At 39.1% G+C, this 21030-nt stretch overlaps 3 protein-coding genes across 3 annotated transcripts in view; 2 read left to right on the top strand and 1 right to left on the bottom strand.

The window, feature by feature from the left end:
• The window catches only part of LOC121942772 (SPHK1 interactor, AKAP domain containing), a 37262-nt gene extending 29947 nt beyond the window's left edge, over positions 1-7315 (top strand). Inside the window, exons 8-12 of the mRNA XM_042486022.1 lie at positions 1019-1180; positions 2172-2255; positions 3501-3550; positions 4171-4355; positions 6142-7315. Of these exons, the coding sequence (XP_042341956.1) occupies positions 1019-1180; positions 2172-2255; positions 3501-3550; positions 4171-4355; positions 6142-6294 (634 nt within the window). The 3' untranslated portion in view covers positions 6295-7315. The remainder of the gene's footprint in view (positions 1-1018; positions 1181-2171; positions 2256-3500; positions 3551-4170; positions 4356-6141) is intronic.
• Positions 7316-8089: 774 nt separating this feature from the next.
• Positions 8090-15819, bottom strand: daw1 (dynein assembly factor with WDR repeat domains 1). Its single transcript, XM_042487252.1, has 13 exons — positions 15780-15819; positions 15514-15586; positions 15090-15237; positions 14305-14363; positions 14086-14208; positions 13892-13991; positions 13507-13614; positions 12108-12214; positions 11856-11958; positions 11175-11289; positions 10730-10806; positions 8448-8610; positions 8090-8244 (listed from the first exon to the last, which is right to left on the bottom strand). The coding sequence occupies exons 1-13, from the start codon at positions 15817-15819 to the stop codon at positions 8210-8212; spliced, it is 1251 nt and encodes a 416-aa protein (XP_042343186.1). The 3' UTR covers positions 8090-8209.
• Positions 15820-15967: 148 nt separating this feature from the next.
• mrpl44 (mitochondrial ribosomal protein L44) lies at positions 15968-19953 on the top strand. Its single transcript, XM_042486818.1, has 4 exons — positions 15968-16184; positions 17631-18099; positions 18236-18414; positions 19251-19953. Exons 1-4 carry the CDS (start codon positions 16009-16011, stop codon positions 19423-19425), a joined length of 999 nt encoding a protein of 332 aa, XP_042342752.1. The 5' UTR covers positions 15968-16008; the 3' UTR covers positions 19426-19953.
• The last annotated feature ends 1077 nt before the right edge of the window (positions 19954-21030 follow it).

The raw sequence follows: 21030 nt of genomic DNA, 5'->3' as shown, positions 1-21030 counted from the left end.
TATGCTTGAGCACGTGACAATTTTGAAGAGTGTTGCACGACAGAAAAAAAGAGCAGCGCTATGTTTTCAATTTATCCTTCAGCAAAAGATATCACTTGTCTCCATGGTAACCTATACCTATTTCTGTTGCATTTAGTGAAGTTTCAACTGTTTAAAATCTGTTTAAAATCACACAGATATCCTGCTGTCTACGTGTTTTTAGCTTAATGTCATCCATATTTTCATTAACTAATCAGCCTCCACTCTGCAAGTGCCAGACTGCCCTCACTCGCCATGGTGTGCTAGGAATCAGTAAATACAAACATTGTTGATTTCTTTTCATGGCGCTGGCACATAAAATATTTTAGTCCAGTAAATTTCTGCCAAAGGTGAAGGCAGTTTGTCCGGCCCATATACTATGTATGATGTGCCAGCCTCTGTCCTCTCAGCTGCAGAAGCTGCTGCTGACAGACCACCAATTCTGTGGACTGTAAATGCAGTTCAGAGTAAGTGTGGCTTAAGAAAAAAACATATCCATAGTGATGATAGTAACGCTACCAATCATATTGCCTAACAAAATATTACAGTGTCCATGACGTATGTGCCCAATATAAAAGAAAAGTGTAAAGACTTTTTTTGGTTGAAAATACGGCAATTCTGGCGTCACTCTGCGAAAGTGTAATGTGCTCATGCATAAATCAGGCTTTACCCTAACTCTAACCAGTCCTTCTCCTCTTGCCTAAACCGAACCAATCCAACCAACAAAGGCAACGAGTACTAGACAATTATAACGAGAGTAGAGCGGCTCCTTCGCTATCCTTTGATTCACCAATTTGCCTACTGTTCTGTATCTTTCAGAGCTGAAACTGTCACAATGCTGCCTTTACTCCTTAAAATGCATTTTAAGTTAAAAATGTTAAATGAATTATGAACAGAAGAGCACCACAGAAAAACACTCGCAGTAACCACACATTGCAGCAGACATTGTGCACAACTATTCGATGGTCACTCCCACCATCTTGTGGTTTGCTCTCCCCAGCAGTGAGAGGGACAGGCCAGCTGTGGCGGTGGCTGCAGTAGTGAAGAGCGACAAGCGTTCTATGAGTGCTAGCAGTGAAGAGAGCATGGGGAGCTGGTCCCATATAACCCCAGAGGATGACCCCCACGAGGAGACCAGTAGTTTTATCCAGCTGAGCGAGGGGTCAGTAACCGTTGCTCCGTGATACTGCTCCAAACGCTGCTGCTCCCACCCTCACCCCACTCTCATTGGCCCATTGCTGCTGACACTTGTGCTCTCCTGTGCCAGTGCCAATTTACTCCCTGCTGCTGCAATATCCACGCCTGCTGAGGCGATGTATGGCAGAGAGCTCACTCTACAAAGCCCTCTCCATAGCTTGCATACAGAGCGAGACCCTGCCTGTACCCCACGCACAACTACCTGCAGTAGTTGGCTGCAGTGCTACAGGGCAGTGACCTCTCACATCAAAGGCCTCTAGTTGCGAACATTTGCTAAACCATTTTCTTTGCTTCATCAAATTCTCATTTGTTTTAGCCAACTACACCAACTTTTTCAACTTTGAGTCACTGACCTGGGCTTAAAATAAAAGTAGAAAGAGCCCTGTTTTTACTTTGCCCTAAAAAAAACAACCTCATATGCTGTGATTATGGACCATTATAAACTGCATATTTAAATGCATTTATTTCAGTGGATAAGAGAGGGGAAGCTGTTAATTGTGGCAGTGATATCAGATATTTACCTTTTGCTTAATTAACTGCAGTAGTAGTTGTCTGCACCACCATAACACACACTGCTCCTTGCAACTTTCCATCTATCTGCTTACTTTAACTCCACCTCATTCCCTGATCCATGTTGTGACACAAGGGCATGGCTGCCAGTCCTGCCTGTCCACCCTACCCGCCTAAACTGCCTCCAAATCTCCTCATCCTCATATACAGACAGGCTTGCTGCCGGACAAAACTCACCAGCTCTCCCACCTTGAGCTCTGACTCTGCTGCAGCTGCTATTTATATGTTAATCACCAGCTAATGAACAACATGACCTGCATCGCTGCTCCTGGTTATTGTTCTCTTCACATGTCAGCAATCATGTCGGATGTCTTGAGACAACATGCAAAGGACACTATCTGTTTTTTTTTGTTGTTGTTGTTGTTGTTGTTGTCATTGGTTAACAGGAACGGAACCAGCAGCGCATCCAGCGTAGGCCTGGCAGACCTCGATGCTTTTTCTGATGTGCCCACTCAGAGCACAGTAATCAGGTAACTGTCACAGGCTGGTGCAGAAATATTTCTCATTAATATGTTTCTCTTATACCCGTAATGACATTTTTCTAATGAGACAGAAGAGTTTTAGATAGGATATTGCTTTTCCTCATTTTCTCACCTGCACAGCAATCAGGTGTCATGTTACTGTGACAGGCTGCTAAACTAATTCTCATGCACATGACTGGTGACTGATGTCATAGCTAGCACAGATAATAATGTCTGTTTTAATAGACATAAAAGCCTCTCCAGTCTGCTGCATTATCTGTATCTCAACTGTAACATTTGAAACACATTCAGATTAACAGTGAACATATATCCTGTATATATATATATATATAATATATATATATGCTCATTCTGAATCCAAGTTTCTCTTTTTTACTGGACAAAGACACTAGCTTAATTTCCTTGTTAACTCACCCTGAATTCAAACTCAACAGAGACAAAATAAAACTCATCAATACCGTTTCTGCTTTTCTTGTTATTTTGTTAGTTTAGTCCACTGTTCCAACAATCACTACTTCTTAATTTTGGTGGAAATAAAGTGTTAATCCACAGAGTTAGGTGTGAAAATATGCAGTGTTTCTTGCAGTCTCTCTCTGCTGTTGTGGTTCAGCTGTTCACAGTCCTGTAGCGTTATCCCCACAGCTGGCAGTTGCTATGTCTGTCACCTTAGACCTCTGGTGGCATGTTACGTGTGCTACATACAATACATCCTCAGTACAGCCGCTTCATTTGAGTTTAACAGGAAGAAGAGCATATATTTTTTGACAGTATTGAAAATCATATTGTCGGGATCTCTAAGTACATCTCCCTCGTACATTGTGATACTGCCAAAGCAGAATGCTGATTGACTTTTTAGCTGAATGTTAGGTGAAATATTTGGCACATATTTACCTGTGAAACCACAATGTCGTTTGTGCACTTAGTTTAGTTTTAAGTATGATTTAAACAAACAAAATATGAACTGTTGATAGGTGAACTTAAGTTGCTGGCAGATTTTGTTACCATTGGACTGAGACGGTGTAGCTGTTTCCCCTTGTTTCCAGTCTTAAGGCTAAGACAAGCTAACCAGCCGTTGGCGGTAGTTTCATGTTTTTCGTACAGACTTAAAAGTATTAGAATTTTTGATCTAACTCTTGGTAAGACGGTGAATAATCTCTCAACATGTTGAACTATTTCTTTAAGTGATGCTGTATGTTACTGTATTTGAGGTTGGTATTGTTTTTTTCCTCACAGTGGGGAGACAGAGGAAGAACATCTAGCAGGAACAAAGGAGCATATCTCTGGTAAGTGTGGTGATGGATTCTCGTGTCATCTAATTGTTTTGAACTTCTGAATTATTCACTCTAAAGCTTTAGCATCTCTACTAACAAAGAGCTGTTGAGTAACTTGACTACAGTATTCGCTGGGTCTGTGATGAATCCCTCAAATGGATGTGCTTGAATCGAGGCAATTCTCCTTTCTGAATTAAATATGGTCATCCATAATTGAAAAGAGCCCATAGTTCCAGAAGTGTCTCTACACAAAGTTCATCTTTGTTTAATGACTTCAACTCCAACAAAGATCATCTGTAAGCAAAACTGAGTTCAGGATGTTTCTGCTATTTTGAAGCTAAACATGCTGTATGAATACACGCAATGGTTTGGCATGTTGGCTTGTGCTCCCCCGGCAAGCATAGTAAATAATGAAATATCTGTGTATTAATACAGTGCTTTGATGGAGTAGGCAGCATAGTGAACATTCAAGGTTTGTTATGTAGGGATTCCCTCCTGCTACAAAATAAAGGGATATTTATTGTTCATTGTACAACAGATGGTTGCACAACAAAATGCAGTTGTAGTCACTTTATTTTACAAAAAAACAAAACAAAAACAGTAGAGCTTTCCTGTCACCTTTGATTTTTCAGAGAGCAGTTCAGCAAGGACAGCAGGCGGCAGTAGCAACCTCAGGGTGCTCTTGGTGGTCAACTGTGACCTTGAACCTGAGCGCGTGGACTCAGAGCTGAGAGTGGCCCTGCAGTGGATCGCCGCTTCTGAGCTCGGCCTTCCTGCACTCTACTTCAGGAAGTCCAAAGAGAAGAGGATTGCAAAGGTAGGCACAACAGTTATATCAAAAACATGAAAAATGGAATGGGAGGGCGTGCATGGGTGAGCTCTGCACTAAGACCTGTCTGTCTATGTTGTATTGAACTATTATTGAACTTAATTGTCATTGAAATGTGGTTTTTGAAATAGGAAATCTAATACATAACTCGAAGATTTGACATCAGTCTGAGGATCAAATCCTGAAAGGAATCACTGAAACTTTATGACGCTGGTGGCGTCTCACCAAGTGACAAACAATGGCTGGAGACAATACAATGAAAGAGATGCTCTGTGCCATAGATGACAGTAAAAAAGGAGGTCTTGTCAAATCTGCATGGAATAAAAAGGAAAGTTGATCAGCTTAGCACTGACTTGAACAACTTAGCAGAGAAAATTATTGAGATGCAACAGAGAGTGAGTAAAACTGAAGACGATGTGGCTGATGCGCTAAAACGCATACAGGTGTTGGAGAAAAATACGGTGTTGCTACAATTAAAGGAGGACTACCTGGAGAATAAGAGCAGACAGTCAAATCTGCATATCGTGGGAGTTCCAGAGGGATCCAAGGTAGCTGATATGATGGCTTTCCTGCGGTGCCTGATTCCTGATCTACTCGGGAAGGAGAACTTTCCAGAGCCGCTCTGCATGGAGAGGAGCAACCGGATTGCCATGCGTAACAGGGCCGATCTACCAAACCATCCTCAACCCATTATTGTGAAGTTCCTCAATTACCAGGATAAAATGAAGGTCCTGCAGCTGGCACGTGAGAAAAGAGACCTCCGGTTCAGAGTTAAGAAAGTACACCTTTTCCCCGACCTCAGTGAAGCAGTTCAGTCCAAAAACAAGGCTTTCATGCTGGTGAAAAAGAAACTCCAAAAACTGCGAATAAGTTATACCATGCTCTTTTGGCAACTCTTAACTATTGACCATGATGGGTGTTATCAGAAAATAAGCACATACCTAAAAAGATTTCTGCTCTATGACCAAAAGAGAACTAAACATGTTTATCCTGGAGAATGATAATGAATATACAGATCCCTCAAAGTTATGGGAAACAATTAAAGCTTCTTAAAGGGGCATAATTATATCATACTGTTCAACTAAAAAAAGAAAAGAAGGCTACAAGAACGGAGACGCCTTGAGGTAGCGCTACAGGAAGCTGAATCTGATCATAAACGTAATGTGTGCAAAGCTAACTGGGACAGAGTTATAGGAACAAGAACTGCTCTAAATACACTCCTATCTCAAAATGCAAAAAGGTATTATTTAAACAAAAACACAAGGCATATGAATATGCCAGGAGATTAGGGAGGTACTTATCCAGTCCTATAAGTAACAAATCTTCAAATAGATCCATTACTTAAACTAAGGATAAGGATGGGAGCTTACATTATACTGACACAGAAATTGCCAAAATTACTTTTATTCATCCTTGTAAACCTCTAAAACATTGGACATGGAAGACCAAATGAATTACTTTTTTCAACGTATTAAACTTCCAAGTGTGTCTGAAGAAGAGAGTGTGATATGGATTTAACTTGTAAAGAAGCTGAAGAGGTGATATGTGCCTTAGCATCTGGAAAGGCTTGTGGACCAGATGGTTTCCCTCCACAGATTTATAAAGCCTTTAAAGGTGCTCACTCATCAACCAAAACACTCAAAAACTATACAATGACCTTTTTTTTTCAACATGTAATATTACAGCTTTTTCTTCAACGTGCTTTGCTTTGTTTGTTTGTTTGTTTGTTTTTCATTTTAATGACATACTAAACTATTTTTGTCTTTTTTTTCAGTTCCAGAGGGTGGTTCATCTGATGTCTCAGAAGGCTTGGCGGATTGCAGACTTGTTCAGAGCTGTGCTCCAATACTGTAAGCTACATGAGAAAGAGGAAGAGGAGGGCCGGTCTCTGTCCAGCCTGTTTGATTGGCTTTTAGAGACCCTTTAAGGCTCTGTAGTCTCATATTGCAAATTAATTCTCTCATACTTCTTACGTGTTCTCAACCGTTTGCCTGATTCTGTCTTATCACAACAAGTGTCTCCTAATGCAAACTGAGAGCACTATGTGATTAGCATACTTAAAAAATTCATACACCTCACTCTGTCCATTGAAGTTGCATAGTTTGTCTGTTCACAGCCATGAATGGACCAGTCTCCCTTTAATCAAAGCATGTTTTTGTTTTCAGATTCGTCTGTCTAGTAAGACGCAAAACAGAGAGCAAGACATTCCTGAAAGGAATGAACTAGCATTCAAGAGATTAAAATCAGCAGGTTTTAACTGCTCCAGATTATATAAATATATATATTTAGATTCTCACAAACCAATTGTGTTTATTTATTTATTCCACATGAACACACATGAAGCAAAGTACAAATAGAAGAAAGACAAAACAGTCTAAATCCTTCTTGCAACTCAACATGCTCAGACCTTTAATATCAAAACTACCTTTTAAAAGAGGCTGTTGAAACGAAAGCCCACAAAAAGCTCTCACTTTCTTCTGATATCCACTTAGAAGTGCAAATTTGCTGAAAGGAAGCAAAATGCCCATATCTTTGTTGTGTTCATTGGCCAACATACCACCTCTGTTGTGACCTTGAAATTCAGTTTTGAGTAAGTCTGTTATTTTGTTCATGTTACTTGGGAATTTTGGATAGCTGTACTGTATATACTGTAGATTTGGAACTGCTGCACCTTGGAGTAGTGGACTGCTCTCTTTAGCTTTTACTATGTCAGGAGAAGACAGAGTAAGGTTTGTAATGTTGAATTTGTATGTGAATTTGGTCTGTTTATTTCTATACTTAGTGGTACTCTAGTGTTACATCAGCATTGGGAAAAAAGCACACAATTCAGCTGTAAACTCTGTCACGATAGAACTGAATGTATTTATCTTTTGACATCAATAAATTTCTGTGATGTGAAATACAAGCACCATTGATCATTCATAAAGACAACTGAACACTGTTTAGAAGCACATTTATCCACACCAGACACCACAATAAAATAGATAGGAAAAAGAAAGAAAGAAAGAAAGCACATTGTTTATTTCATCTCTGTGAAGATAGGTGCTGTCCCAAAGCAACTAACTTTTTACTGTAAGAAAAACAACATTGTGAATATATCCTTTTGTCTCATACTGTAGACATGCTGTTCGCTTCTTGACGCCCAAAAACACTGCAACACCCGCCTAATCATAACCAGTATCTCCATGTTACTTTTATTAAGCTTATCGGACATAGCAACAGTAACTAGCCGGGCAGGACTTAGGATCTGTCAATTATTTCATCCTTGCATAAAACCTTTAATTCTCAACACAGACAGAAATGTAAAAACAACAAATTGTGGTCATACGGGGGGTTATGTGCTGTAACTATGTTGCAGGCTAAGAACTTTAGCAGGGCTGGTAGGCATATTTTGGGTCTTGGAACTCCAGTCTTTATGCTAAACTAAGCTTTTGTCTTTTGTCTCCTGGCTTTGTCTAAACATTTGTCCCGAAATATTGAACTATTCCAACACAATAGAAGACTTTAAACTACTTGATGGCATTTCATGAGCAAACGTACCACACTGTGAACTCCATAGTAAATGGAAGGTCTACAGGTAAAGACCAGTACAAAGTTAGTACAGTCAGGGAACAAGTGAAACTTTCAACAGATTGAGTAACAGGAGGAACATCACAGAGAATTATATAATCAAGCAACTATGAATTGCAATGGCACTTTAACCTTACACAGATGTCGTGAATCAGACTTTCACCTTTACAGGACTAGATTTTTTAGTTGGTATTCCACAATCAGAAAGATACACAGTAGGTCAAACTGATTATTATGAGCCTGTCTGAGCCAGTTATGGGTCGAGGGAAGGGTCAGTACCAGATCCGGCATGTGTTATCCTTGCTTCCTGCAGCAGAGCACAACAAAAGCAGGTGGCTGCACAGACGGACACAGCTGCATGCTTTTCATCTAAATATGAAATTAAGTATTTGTGACGTCTGCCGAGGAGCATTACATTTGCTGCCCGAGGCTACATTTTAACAGTACGTGGTTGTCAAATGTCTGTGTGGCTGTCAGATGTGGTGCGTGTTAGTGTGTGCTAGTGCGTACCTGTAATGATGGTGTCACCTTCATAGTTGAAGACGCAGGAGAAGATCTCGTCAGTGTGACCCTCCAGGACTTGTAGGCAGACTCCAGACTGAACATCCCACAGACGAGCTGTCTTGTCTGAGCTGGCAGTTAGGACCCTGCTGCCCTGGGGGCTGAAACAGATCTACCAAAAGAGGCAGGAGAGTTAGTCTTATTCAGACGTGTGTGTGTGTGTGTGTGTGTGTGTGTGTGTGTGCTCGTGTGCGCTACATGGGCAATGGAGCAAGCAAAAAGAGAGTGCTGAATAAGAGATTATGCCAGAAGTGGTCGAAATGACAAAGAGGTGGGAGAAAATGAGTGAGTTCAGAACATGTTTACCACATCAGCAACATTATTTCACATAGGCCATTCAACTTTTAAATACTTAAGGGGATAAGGCATCAGTGGCACTACTCAGTGATAATTCTTTCAAGTAGAGTTTATGAAAATCATGGCTGACGCTGATTGTGTTAGAGAGGAGGTTTATCGTTCCCTGAATGGTTTTCTTTTCCTATAGCGAGGTCAAAGAAGCGATGATTAAATGAGCCTGGATCTAGTGGCCATCAGAGTAAAGAATGTTTTTATTAAAACTGTAAACTGAGCACCAAGTAGTGACCCCAGACAGGAAATGGAAAGTGAAGAGAGAAGGAGCTGGCAAAGATAGAAGACCTGAGGAAGAAGATGAAAGTGGAAGCCATGAAGGGAACAGTGACGGAAAGAAAACAGTTTAAAATTAACACAGATGAGTAAAAATCATCAGGAAACGACAAGGAAGAGGTATAAATTAACAAGACTAAAGCCCAATGTCCCAATTCCACATAACATACTAATTCTAACCTGATTTCATAAATAGTGGGTTCACATTGCAGAAGTTTAAAATCATGTATACTCAACATTTTACACAGTAAAACTACTTGATTTTTGAATGTGCTGTTGATGGATGTAACGTAAGATACCATGATCTTTGGTACAGCTGCCTGATGGAGTCATTATCCTTTTCAGAAGCTGAATCGTTGATTTTCCCTCCACTTTTTTTTAAAGCTTATGTGTTTCATTGTGTGTCATTAATGAAATCTCCAACTTCAGACTTAAATCCTATTAAACTACTATGACTTTTTAAATGAACTTTTCCGTGACATATTATACAATGACTTTGTATGACATTTTCTATGACATACCATAGTATGACTGTTTACAACATTTTTGACAACGTATTTCAGAATCACTTTTTTATATTTTTGATGACATACTATACTATAAAGTTTTATGACATTTTTCATGATATACTATAGTATGATCTTTTTATGACATTTTTGATGACATACTATACTATCTTTTTTTACATTATGGAATACTACCTCTATAATAATATTCTGGTCTGAGTTACGAGCAAGAAGAAAGCTAATGGGTTGTTTAAGATTGGAACAGTGACAAAACATTTAAACACAAAATGTTTTGAAAAATTGCTGACATGAAATGCAATATGTAGAATCCACACAGAAATATGCATTGAGGAGTTTGGAATCGGTCACCGAGACACTGAAATAGGGGGATAGGCCAGTGGAAAATAAAAGTTGGTCATGGTTAAGAAGTATGGAGGAGAGGGGGAGAGGTGCCCTGTTAGGGAGAGATTAGTCTCATAATCCCGTCGAATAATCCCCCATCCAGCCTACTTATTACTGGCAGCCTGATGTTTCAGTAAATACAGGTAACTTCTAAGCCCCTCATACACTGAACCTCTCTGAGCCAAAACCTGCAGGACACACACTGATGAAGATCAAGGCCCCTGGAAAGCAGTTAACGGGTAAAGTCAATCCCAATTAGGTACTAGGTCAATGCACGGTCAAAAAGACCACACACCTTATTCAAGAATATCTGTATGTTGGACTCAGGAAATGCCAGATAATGTTATACTAGTGCATGTTCTTTTCAAGGATGTGTGATGATGTGTAATGTCACAGGTGCAACATTTAGAATTGAGTTCAAAGGCTAATAAGACAAGGCCAGACCACGCTCAATCATGGTACAAGGATGACAGCAGGCACTCAGGATTTCTTATTGTGACCTACCTGGAAAACATGTAGTCTAGAAGCTAGAGAGTCAATTAATCAGATCAACAGAGGCTTCACTACAATCCTTTGTCCTACTTGCCAGGTTAGTTTACCATGTCACACAGTAAGCACAAAACAGCCTGAAGCCTGAACTGAAGGGGGAACTGCCGCTGCCGCTGAGCCACCAGGCGCCCCAATAGTCCAATGACTTACCTTTGAGATCTCTCCTCTATGGCCCTCCAGCATCACAAGACACTGATGTGTGGTTGCACTGAACACTCGTGCTGTACCTGTCAGAGGCAGAAATGGGAAGGATTGTTAGGGTACATGCACTGTGCTTTTTTATATGTCAAATATGTTTGGACCTAATGAAACCAGAATATACACAAAAACGGCTGTTTGACAGTAGAATTTTAGGGGAGTTTTGTTAACTTTTTTTTTTAAGTAACCTCTTTGTTCGGTGCAATTTTTAATTAACGTTAGACATGTGATTAAATCAACATACAATTGCTAGAGAGAGTGAGGTAAAAGTTGAAATGTGTAAAAATCTGAAATTTTAATAACATGAACTTACATACCACAGTATTAGTAGTAATTTTACATATACATATACATATATCTCCACTAGTAATGTAAACTTTAGGCAAATAAGTCTCACCATCAGCAGAAGCAGAAGCAATGAGCTGACCACTTAAATCAAAACACACATCTAGAACTTCTTCTTTGTGTCCAACTAGGGTGGCCACACACTTCCCACTGACTGCGTCCCACAACTGCAAATACACACACATAACACAAAACCCTCATTGGTTAAATTAAACAAAGACACAGACAGGAAACACATAAGTACAAAAACTAGGACACACACACACGTGAACAAACACAAATACAGTCTCATAAAATATACTTGCATGCAGCTGGTAGCTGTGTTAACTGGCTTTACTTTAACTATCTCCCTGGAGGAATGCAGTGAGGTGGATAATTCGTCAGAGCATGACTCATCTTGGCATAATTAAGATATTAGGATTCAATTTTTCTACTTTAAATGGTGGAGACCTTAGAGACAGCAGATGGGGGGGTGGAGAGTGGGAAATGCAGGAGGGTGAATATGAATGACAAGAGCCATCCATCTCATATACTGTGTTTTGCATTGGTTTAATTTCTTTAATAAAAAACAAACATTTTCTAATATAATCCAGTCTGTAAAGAGACCTCTTGGCAAAATAACTGTATTTGGAAGAGTGAAATGAAACACACACACACACACACACACACACACACACACACACACACACACACACACACACACACACACACACAAGTTGCAAGGCTGGTTTACCTTGCAGGTTTTGTCTATGGAGCCTGTCACTAGGAGGGCGCAATCCCAGCTAAACTGAACATTGCTGATTTCCCCAGTGTGACCAATCAGGGACTGGACACGTCTGAAAAAAAACAGAAAAAGCAGCAATGAGTCAGTTGCACACTCGTGTATGCAGAATCCATAGGTGTCATGCATGTATAGTAGAGTATCATTAATGAGACTCATGCAGAAATCAGTGCATACACTGCAATAACAATGATGATGTCAGACCTTCCTGAAGCGACATCCCATATAGCAACGGTGTGGTCAAAGGAGCCAGTGACGAGCTGATTTCCTGCTGAGTTGAAGCACAGAGAGAGGACCTCTGCAGTGTGACCCTGGATTAAATCAAAAAGAGAGCGTAATCCCTCACTCTCATTTCTTTTCTCTTAAAGAAATCTTCTCTGTCTCTTCCGCTATGGATGAAAATGCACATCAGACACAATGTAATTCATTCAAATAAAATACTGACTTAAGCCTTACAGGATCATCATCTGAATATCAAACACTTACACTGTGTTACGTTGAATTCATTAAGAAAACTTTGCTTTTCTAACACGCCTCCATGGTGAATAAAGAATTTAAAATTCTTGATTAATTGGAGTAAAAGGGGTCCGGGTTTAACAATTACATAACTATATAAAGCATCTGTTCACAAACTCACACACAACTCATGCAGTAGCAAAGTCTTATTTATCAAGCTGTGTGCTTGGTGCTTCCCAAACATGTGTATTTTCATTAAAACTTTACTATTTACAACACTTCTGCATAAAAAGTCTCATACACAGAGGGGTGGCGCACCTAGGCACACACGTGTGTTTGAACACACACACTTACCCAGATGTGCTACTCGTATCCTAAAGTGTTAGAAATTGCAAGGTTTTAACTAAAATGCATGTGTTTGTGAAGTATTAAGGATACAATTGGATAACTTAAATTATACTGCATAAGTTAATTAGATTTAGTAAACAGATGTTTCGATATAGTTTTGCTGTTGTTAAATGTCGCCCCCCTTAAATCCAATTCAATGAGAATTTTCACAGTTTCACCATGGAGGTGTTCATGAAAAAAAAACTGTTTTCTTCATGAATTCAATGTAAAATGGGGTGAGTAACTGATGTACAATTGGTGATTTTATGGGTGAAGTATTCCTTTAAAAGTAAAATCTTAAATTCTTGAAGTAAATAATCATGAGCGCGCGCTTAAGATTCTATGCTCAATTGACTGCTGTCAGAATGATTGATTCTTTGTGGTGTGAAGTACTGAGAACAGAGAGAGCTGCAGAGATTTGCTTCTCACTGGGACAGAGCCAGCCAACCAGCCAGTCACACCACAGACCCACGTGCAGTCTGCACATCAAAGAAAGCTCGCTACTCCCCTCAGAGTGGGTTATCAGTGGCCTTATTAAAGAGCTACGGTTCTATTCGCCATCAGATCATGGGTAGATATGTGGGGTAGAAAAGGCACTAACCATCAGCAGGGATAACAATATTCAATTCAGGAATAATTACTTTAAAAATGAATGAAAGTGAATCAATACTTTCTTAATGAAAAGATGCCAGACTGGCTTCCAGACAAAATAGATCACGAGAGGCATTTGGATATAGTGAGTAAAGAGAAGATTACTCACAGTCAACGTGGCCACCTCCTCTCCAGTCTCCACATCCCACAGCTTGGCAGTAGCATCCATGCTGCCTGTGGCCACCAGCGTACTCTGGGGGTTGAATGCCAGGCACACCTACACAAAACAAAACTCTCCTTTACAGTTACTAGTGCTGGATTCTGCTGCAGAGCCAAAAAAGTTTTGGCTAACCTATTTTTACTCGAGAAAAATACCAGGACAACCATTAACTACATATTTTATATGCTCAGTTGGCTTTGGAAACTATAAATGGTAGCATGCAAATTTGCATAAATACTGACTATGTGCAGTAGCCTACAGTATATGAGGCAAAACATTACCAAACACAGACCGAAATTGAAAAAAATTCAGTTAAAACAATTATCATACATACTATTTCTGCAGTGTGTCCACGAAAGGTATGAAAACATTTGCCCGTCTCTGCACACCACAGTTTGCATGTCTTATCAAAAGAGCCTGTGGCAATCTTGTCTCTAAGTATCAGAAAGATAAAAATAAACAAAATAAATATTAACACAGTCAAATAGAGCAAGACTCTATGAAAGTTTTGCTGAAACAGCTCATTACCCATAGGGGTTGTTGAATGCAACTGCAGACACCACGTTTCTGTGACCCTCCAGCGTGTGCAGCTCTGTGCCCGAGGCTGTGTCCCAAACTCTGCATTTCCTGTCGTAGCTCCCAGTTATAAACCTACAGAGTAACACAGGGTAAAGACAAAAACAATAAACAAGAATACATAGCTTTTCCTGAACTCCAAAGACTTTTGTGTGGTGCAGACAAACCTACCTTGACCCCGATTTGTCAAAGGCAATGTTTGTCAGCGGCAGTATGTGTGGCTTAAGCTCCTTCAAAAAGAGCAGAGAAAGATTTTAAAATATAACCTTGAAGGGAATACATTTATTTACTTCATTCATCTTCAAGATTCCCCATGTAATACCCATATATAATACTCTGACTTTGATCTAATGGGAAATCCTCTTCCTCCTGGCCCACCAGTGATGAGAGGATTTTCTGTCCTTATGCAGAACTGCAGTCTCCCCAGTTTTAGACCGAAAACATTCATCCTCTGACCTCCAGCCAGATAACCAACCTTGTCTTCTTATCAATTAAATGAAGTGTATTCCGTGTGCAATGAGACACTCATGAAGCAATTGTTGTTATAATGTGATTAGACTGTTGGCTTGCTTACTAGGCCTGTAAATTTAAGATTTAGTAACCTATTCACTGCTGCCCTCTAGGGCCTATTTTGGGCATTGCCTGATATCGCAACTCAAACTCCCAGTTTGACACAGATTTACATTACATTCACAAAGATCACAAATCAGAAAAATAAAAAATAAAAAAAATCATAAAATAATATCAAATATCAAAATAAATCACTGTAATCAGCTGATGTTGCCATCATCCGATGTGTTTTCAACCACCTATGTGTCATACATTAAACCAGCCTTACAGAGGACAAAATCCATTAATGATCTCAATGTGAAAAAAAAATACATATGCCAAAAAATGTTTGTACTGTTGATTTATTTATTATTCACCAGTAATGTATGTATGATCCAGTGTCTGACCTTGAAGTAACAGAACCTGTGGTGGTCCTGTTGGCCCTGTTTCTCCTGGAGTCGAAGGATCAGCTGTCTGACCTGATCGGCCTGGGACTCTGACCTGATCAGAGGCTCCAACAGCCTGATTTCTGCCAACAGCTCATCTGGATTTGTTCTGCATGGTTGGAAAAAAACATTTTTAAACTTCAAATTATATAAGGATAATTTGAAGAGTGATAACATAGGACAAACTATAAATAAAATAATAATTATAATTACAGTAATTTTCAGAAATATTCAGTAGAACAAGAAGAAGATATGGTTGAAGATGAAAAGCTTAAAAATAAAAAACTAACTTTAAAAAAAATCACTTTTAAAATATAAAGTCTTACACACTGTAAAAAAAAATAATGATATTTTTTACAGTATGGGATAGCTTCAACTCACGCACTCTGGGGTCAGATCCAAAAGGTCGATCGATTTGGTCCTCAAATATCCCCCTTTCTCGTATTCCAGGATTATACCTGAATAAAGAAAATGGATTAACGTTAAACCAGGTGAGGCCACTTATGCCGGCGGACGGAAACTGAATTACGCAGCGGTGACCTCCGCTACGTTAACCAACAAAAGTAGAAACACTCCTCTACAGCAGCGGCTTAGTCTTTTAAAAAAAACAACTAATGTTACAATTATAACAAATACAAATATTCGTATTACCTGGTGGATAATATCTGAGAAGGAACCGCTTGAGTTTCATTTTGTCATGTATTCAGGCCACATCAACGTTCAACAAACCGTTGCCATGGCGACAGACTAGCGGAACCAGAGCCCTTTAAGAGTTTTGTAGTGCACTACGTCACGTTAGGAACGAATCTGCTGGCCGGATGTTGCTTCTTGTTCTGTCACGGACCGTTTAAGCTGCTGCACACCGCTGTCAGTGGCCGACATGGCGTCCGGGTTGATCCTAAATCGTGGTGTGCTAACATTAGGAATTCACTGTCAGCGTGTCAGCAGAAACATATCATTATCTCAGGTTAGAGAGAAGAAGCGATGGATGAGAGCGTACACATACCTCATGGCAAAGAAGTTAAAGCTCGAGGGACCTCCGCCACCGAAGCCACGGTGAGGCTAACGCTAGCTAGCACAAGAGCTCACTGGAGAGCATCTCAAGGCCATTGATACGTTGGATATGTTGGTCTGTTTAAACTAGCGGAATAATTAAGATAGGTATAAAAAATATTACATCACACACGTTGTCAGTGCGGACTTGTTTAGCTGCGAGCATGTTGTTAGTGTTTCCAGTTTGTTTTTTTAAGTGAACCCAGGACGTGAGGAAGCATTCATGCTTCCTTTGCACAGGTGAAGGAAAGTCTTGCCCCTCTCTAGCCCAGTTTATACTTTTTATTTTATCATCATTTTTCATCTAAGAATCATTTGAACCATGAAGTTGTCTCCGTAATCACCAAAGACAATTTTCTCTTGATAGTACAAAAGCTAATGATCGTCGTGTTTAGTAAGGGACTGTTCTCTATTTATCGGAGGAGGGAGGTGGCTGGGATGTGATTGTATAGCTACAAGCTACTAATGTTTTTTTCTTTGATCTTCTCTTGGATTAGTGACTTTGGGGAAATGCATTATCCTTTTCTATCATAAAGTGATTTTTAAAATGTACCCTTTTAAAGTTTAAATGTGAAAAGCTGAAGGTGATATTCTTTAGATTAAAGAAAAACCTGCTGGTTAGTCACTGCAAACGGTTTGTATTTGGAAACAATTTAAACGAAACATGTAGAATAAAGTTGCTTTCATGGCGTATCCCTATTTTAAGCTAAAAATTGTTTTTTTAATTTTTTGATTTTGTTCTGATGGAAGTGATCGTCCCACATAATGTGTTTAAGGATTACTGGAAATTTAAAAAACTCCAAATATATTTGCTGTTTCTACAGTTTCTGACTATGATAATTGGCGTAATGTCTGCAGAAAACATGCCCCGTTTGGAAGGCATGTTTTCTATGTATTTCCATGTTTTCTATAAAAATCAGTGGTACAATAATCACACAATACAGACAAGTTTAATTCTTGTTAAAAAAAATGCTTCTGTTTTGATTAATCTAAATCTGTGGATAAATTGTTTTGTCATAATCAAGCTATTGTACATCGTTTCCATTTTTTAACCCTCCATTAACACTTCAGATTTGATATCATTCTATTCTAAATTGGGATCTTGAGAGTCCTTTTTTGATATCCAATGTTGAAATGTTTTCCCAAAACATTTCATTAAATAACATGCAAAACACAGTTATTTTATCAATGTTGAATCTTTATATTAGAAACACATTTTAAGGTTAAATATGATAATATTTATCATTTTAAAATGACTTTGTAGTTTGATTTGGTGAAATAGAAGGAGTGAGGTATCTTATGCTGATTTGGATTATAATTTCTTTAAGAGAGTCTTTATCTTTCTTTTTTTTATAAACTATTTCTTGCAATCATATAAGACCCAGTTTGCAATCACTTTGTAGAAGAGGTCAGGTTTCAGAGTTAACTCCATTTTTGACTTTCTTTCAGCTCTCAGCAGCCTCACTGGGATTACCATGCCGAGGTTCAGGCTTTCAGCACGCGCCTCCATGAGAACTTCTCCCTGGAGATCCTGAAAACAGCCTTCGTCAATCCCTGTTACCTGCAGGCGGAGCAAGAGAGGAGACTGGCGTTAGGCATGGGCTCTGAGGCCACAGCTCTTGTTCTGAAAGATAATATTCAGCTGAGTAAAAAGGGAGCGGATTTCACTAAAAGCTTCCTGAGCGACTGGTGCAGGGCCAGCTTCCCGAGCCTGCCAAGTGAGGGGGTGGAGAGTATCACAGGGCACCTCACCAGTTCAGCAGTTGTGACCTATGTAGCAAAAAATCTCGGCATTGAGGACCTAACCATGAGTGCAGAATGCCCTGTTCCTGATGATGTGCTTTATTCAACATTCATGGCAGTGATCGGAGCACTTGAGGAGAGCAGCGGTTCAGAGCAGACTGGGTTGTTCCTCAGGGTGAGATGCTCGTTGCAGAGTTTCATTGGTACTCAATATTTACTGTTATTTGTCCGCATTGAGACTTTTGAGTTAGCTTTATTGTTTTCACAGTTGTACAACATTTTCTTGTTCTTCTTTCCCTCTCTCTCTGCAGGATTTTCTGGTCACTCAGCTGATTGGGAAGGACCTGTTTGATATGTGGACAGTTATCAACCCCATGGGGCTATTGGTGCAGGAGCTTACTAAGAGGAACGTTCCATTGCCAGAACCTCGCCTCATCAGGTCTGCTGGAGCCAGTACCGTCCTGCCGCTATACTTTGTGGGCTTGTACAGGTACGTGTGCTGTCGTGGATGCTGTTACCCAAATCACAGTGATTAGAGTCCGAGCCAACATAGACACATTGCAAGTTACGCTTTTGAGTTTTGAGTGAGGTGCAGATCACTCATAACAGCAGCATTCCTGCAGATCCTTAAGTCTTAAAAGGCATTTAAATCATGAATACAAAAATAAGGCCTTAATCGCTTTTAAAATATCTTCAGTCGTTTTTTCAAAAGTCTTAAAAATGCTCAGACATTTGAAGCAGGATTTTATGATTTGCTTTTTCTGAAGTGGCATTGTAACACCTTAAAATAATTGTTTTTTTAATTGTTTTTTTTTAAACAAAAAAAGTACCAAATCTTTCTTTTTAAATCTTTTTATACGTAGCATTTATTGGTACACTTCTATTGCCAATTTTGTGTGTCTCACTCTGTATGTGGGGTTATTCCACTGCTTAATTCCCATCATGAATATTTTTTAAATGATTCATGATGGGAATTAAGCAGTGGAATAATCCCACATACAGAGTGAGAAACACTAAATTGGTAATAAAAATTTACCAAGAAATGCCAGATATTTCTACTTCTAACCAGATCTAGTTTTTTCACCGGACCAAAAATTGAATGTTATATGTAACAGTAAATGTTTTGGCAAAATTGTTCTTAAATCTGTGGTGTAAAATTAATCTTGAATTATGTCAGTGGCATTAAAATAACACTTTAAAAGTATTAAATTGAATTTGCCTGAAGCTGTAGGAACCCTGTAATGGCCTTGATAGTTAAAAGAGAATTTGTGTACGATCTGCCTAGTATACTTATTGTTTTGCATTTATTTGTGTGTGTTAATGCAGCGACAAGAAGCTTCTGGCTCAGGGTCCAGGAGAGACGCTTGTAGCAGCCGAGGAAGAGGCGGCTCGTGTGGCCCTCCGGAAACTCTACGGCTACACTGAGAACCGCAGACCCTTTGACTTCTCTCCGCTGCAGCAGCATCAACAGCCATTAATTCAGTCAGTCAGCAGCAATTAATGAGGTGACCATTCATACAGCAGCAGAAAATTATTTAAAGGGGCTGCAGAGGGACAGGAAAGTGGCATGAATCTACCCAAGAGATCATTTGAGATATATCGGATAACAGACTTGCTAAGGATTAAAAGGAGAAAAGAAGTGGACGTAAGGTAATCATCTGCCTTATTAAAAATGTGTCTGGCAGTGCATTTGTAAGGACTGTGTCTATTGAGTATATTAATGTCAGTTCTCCAAGAAACAGGAGATTAAAATTAACCTTACTGTCCACATGAATGTGTGACTATGGTGTAAGATCCAGGTTTCCACTGAATCAGACAGAAATTGAAGTGCTTTTGAATTAATTTGATCACGTATTCAGAAGTAAAAGTTCCCATCGCTTACCTTGGCTAATATCCTGCAGGCTCTGCAGTTTATTGTACAAAATCGCTCCAATATCTGGTTGTCCTTGTAAATAATACAATTGCCAATTTATTCTGTTATAATGTTTTGTTCATCTGTAATAAATAGTAAAGAATGTGTACACCACAATTTTTTTTCGTGCATAGTGTTTTTTTGGGGGCGATGTAGATTTTCTTCCACATCGTTGTATATGTTTATAGGAAAGGTGAGTGTGTTTGGATATAAACTTAAAATCTAAGTTTATCTTCCAGCATGTGGTTCATCACTTTAGTTTCATCTGAAGGTTATTACTTAGGGATCTGAAATTCCTTTTCAATCAGTCCCGTCATCCTCTGCAGTTTGTAATTAGTCTTTCATCAAGAGCCTACCGTGTTTTTTATTTGTATGCTTGTTTCACAGCCTCACGCTAAAAGACAGTCTTAAACAGCGTTGTTAAAATCTGCTCCAAGACCTCAGATTTCTACTACTTCTACTACGAGAACTACTTCTGCCACTGCTGCTACTGCAACTATTCGTAGTCCTAAAACTCATAGAAATACTGCTGTATATTCTAACACTACCACAACAACCACTACTACTATTTCTACTACTGCTATTTGTACTACAACTTCTGCTACTGCTATTACTACTAGTAGTAGCAATACGACAACTAGTTCTACCCCTTTTACTGCTATTACTACTACTACTATTAATACTCCTTCTAATACAATCAGTAGTACTTATCATGTACTTTCTTGGATCACCCACTACTTCTGCATAATTTCAGCTACATAAACCATTCAAATGTCAAAATGTTGTGCTCTTTGTGGACAGTTATTTTTTTCTACATTTTATGTGTGAAAGGACTAAAAATGTCTATTTTAAAACCATTTTGGTTTATATCAACTTCTTCTTTGACAGTCTTTTGGTTCAAGTCGTAGCTTCTTCAGTTTAAAGCAGTTCAGCTTTCATTTCTGTCAGTTTTTCAAATATTTCTGGCAATTTGCAATACATTTCTGCATTTTCAGCCATGGTTTTAAATAGATTTCAGCTTAAAGCATCCACATGCATGTTCCACAGGAAATGCATTTTCTTGTTATTATTGTTATTGTTGTAATTTTTAGGGTTTTAATCTGTTTTACTGATAATAAAACTCAAATCATTCTTTTTGTAAATTTCTCTATTCAACTCCTGAACTCCTTGGCATATATTTATTTAATATATTAC

This window comes from Plectropomus leopardus, chromosome 5 (genome assembly GCF_008729295.1).
Source record: "Plectropomus leopardus isolate mb chromosome 5, YSFRI_Pleo_2.0, whole genome shotgun sequence".
Taxonomy (NCBI): domain Eukaryota; kingdom Metazoa; phylum Chordata; class Actinopteri; order Perciformes; family Serranidae; genus Plectropomus; species Plectropomus leopardus.
Note: the sequence above shows the minus strand (reverse complement) of the source record. Positions and strands in the feature narration are given on the sequence as shown.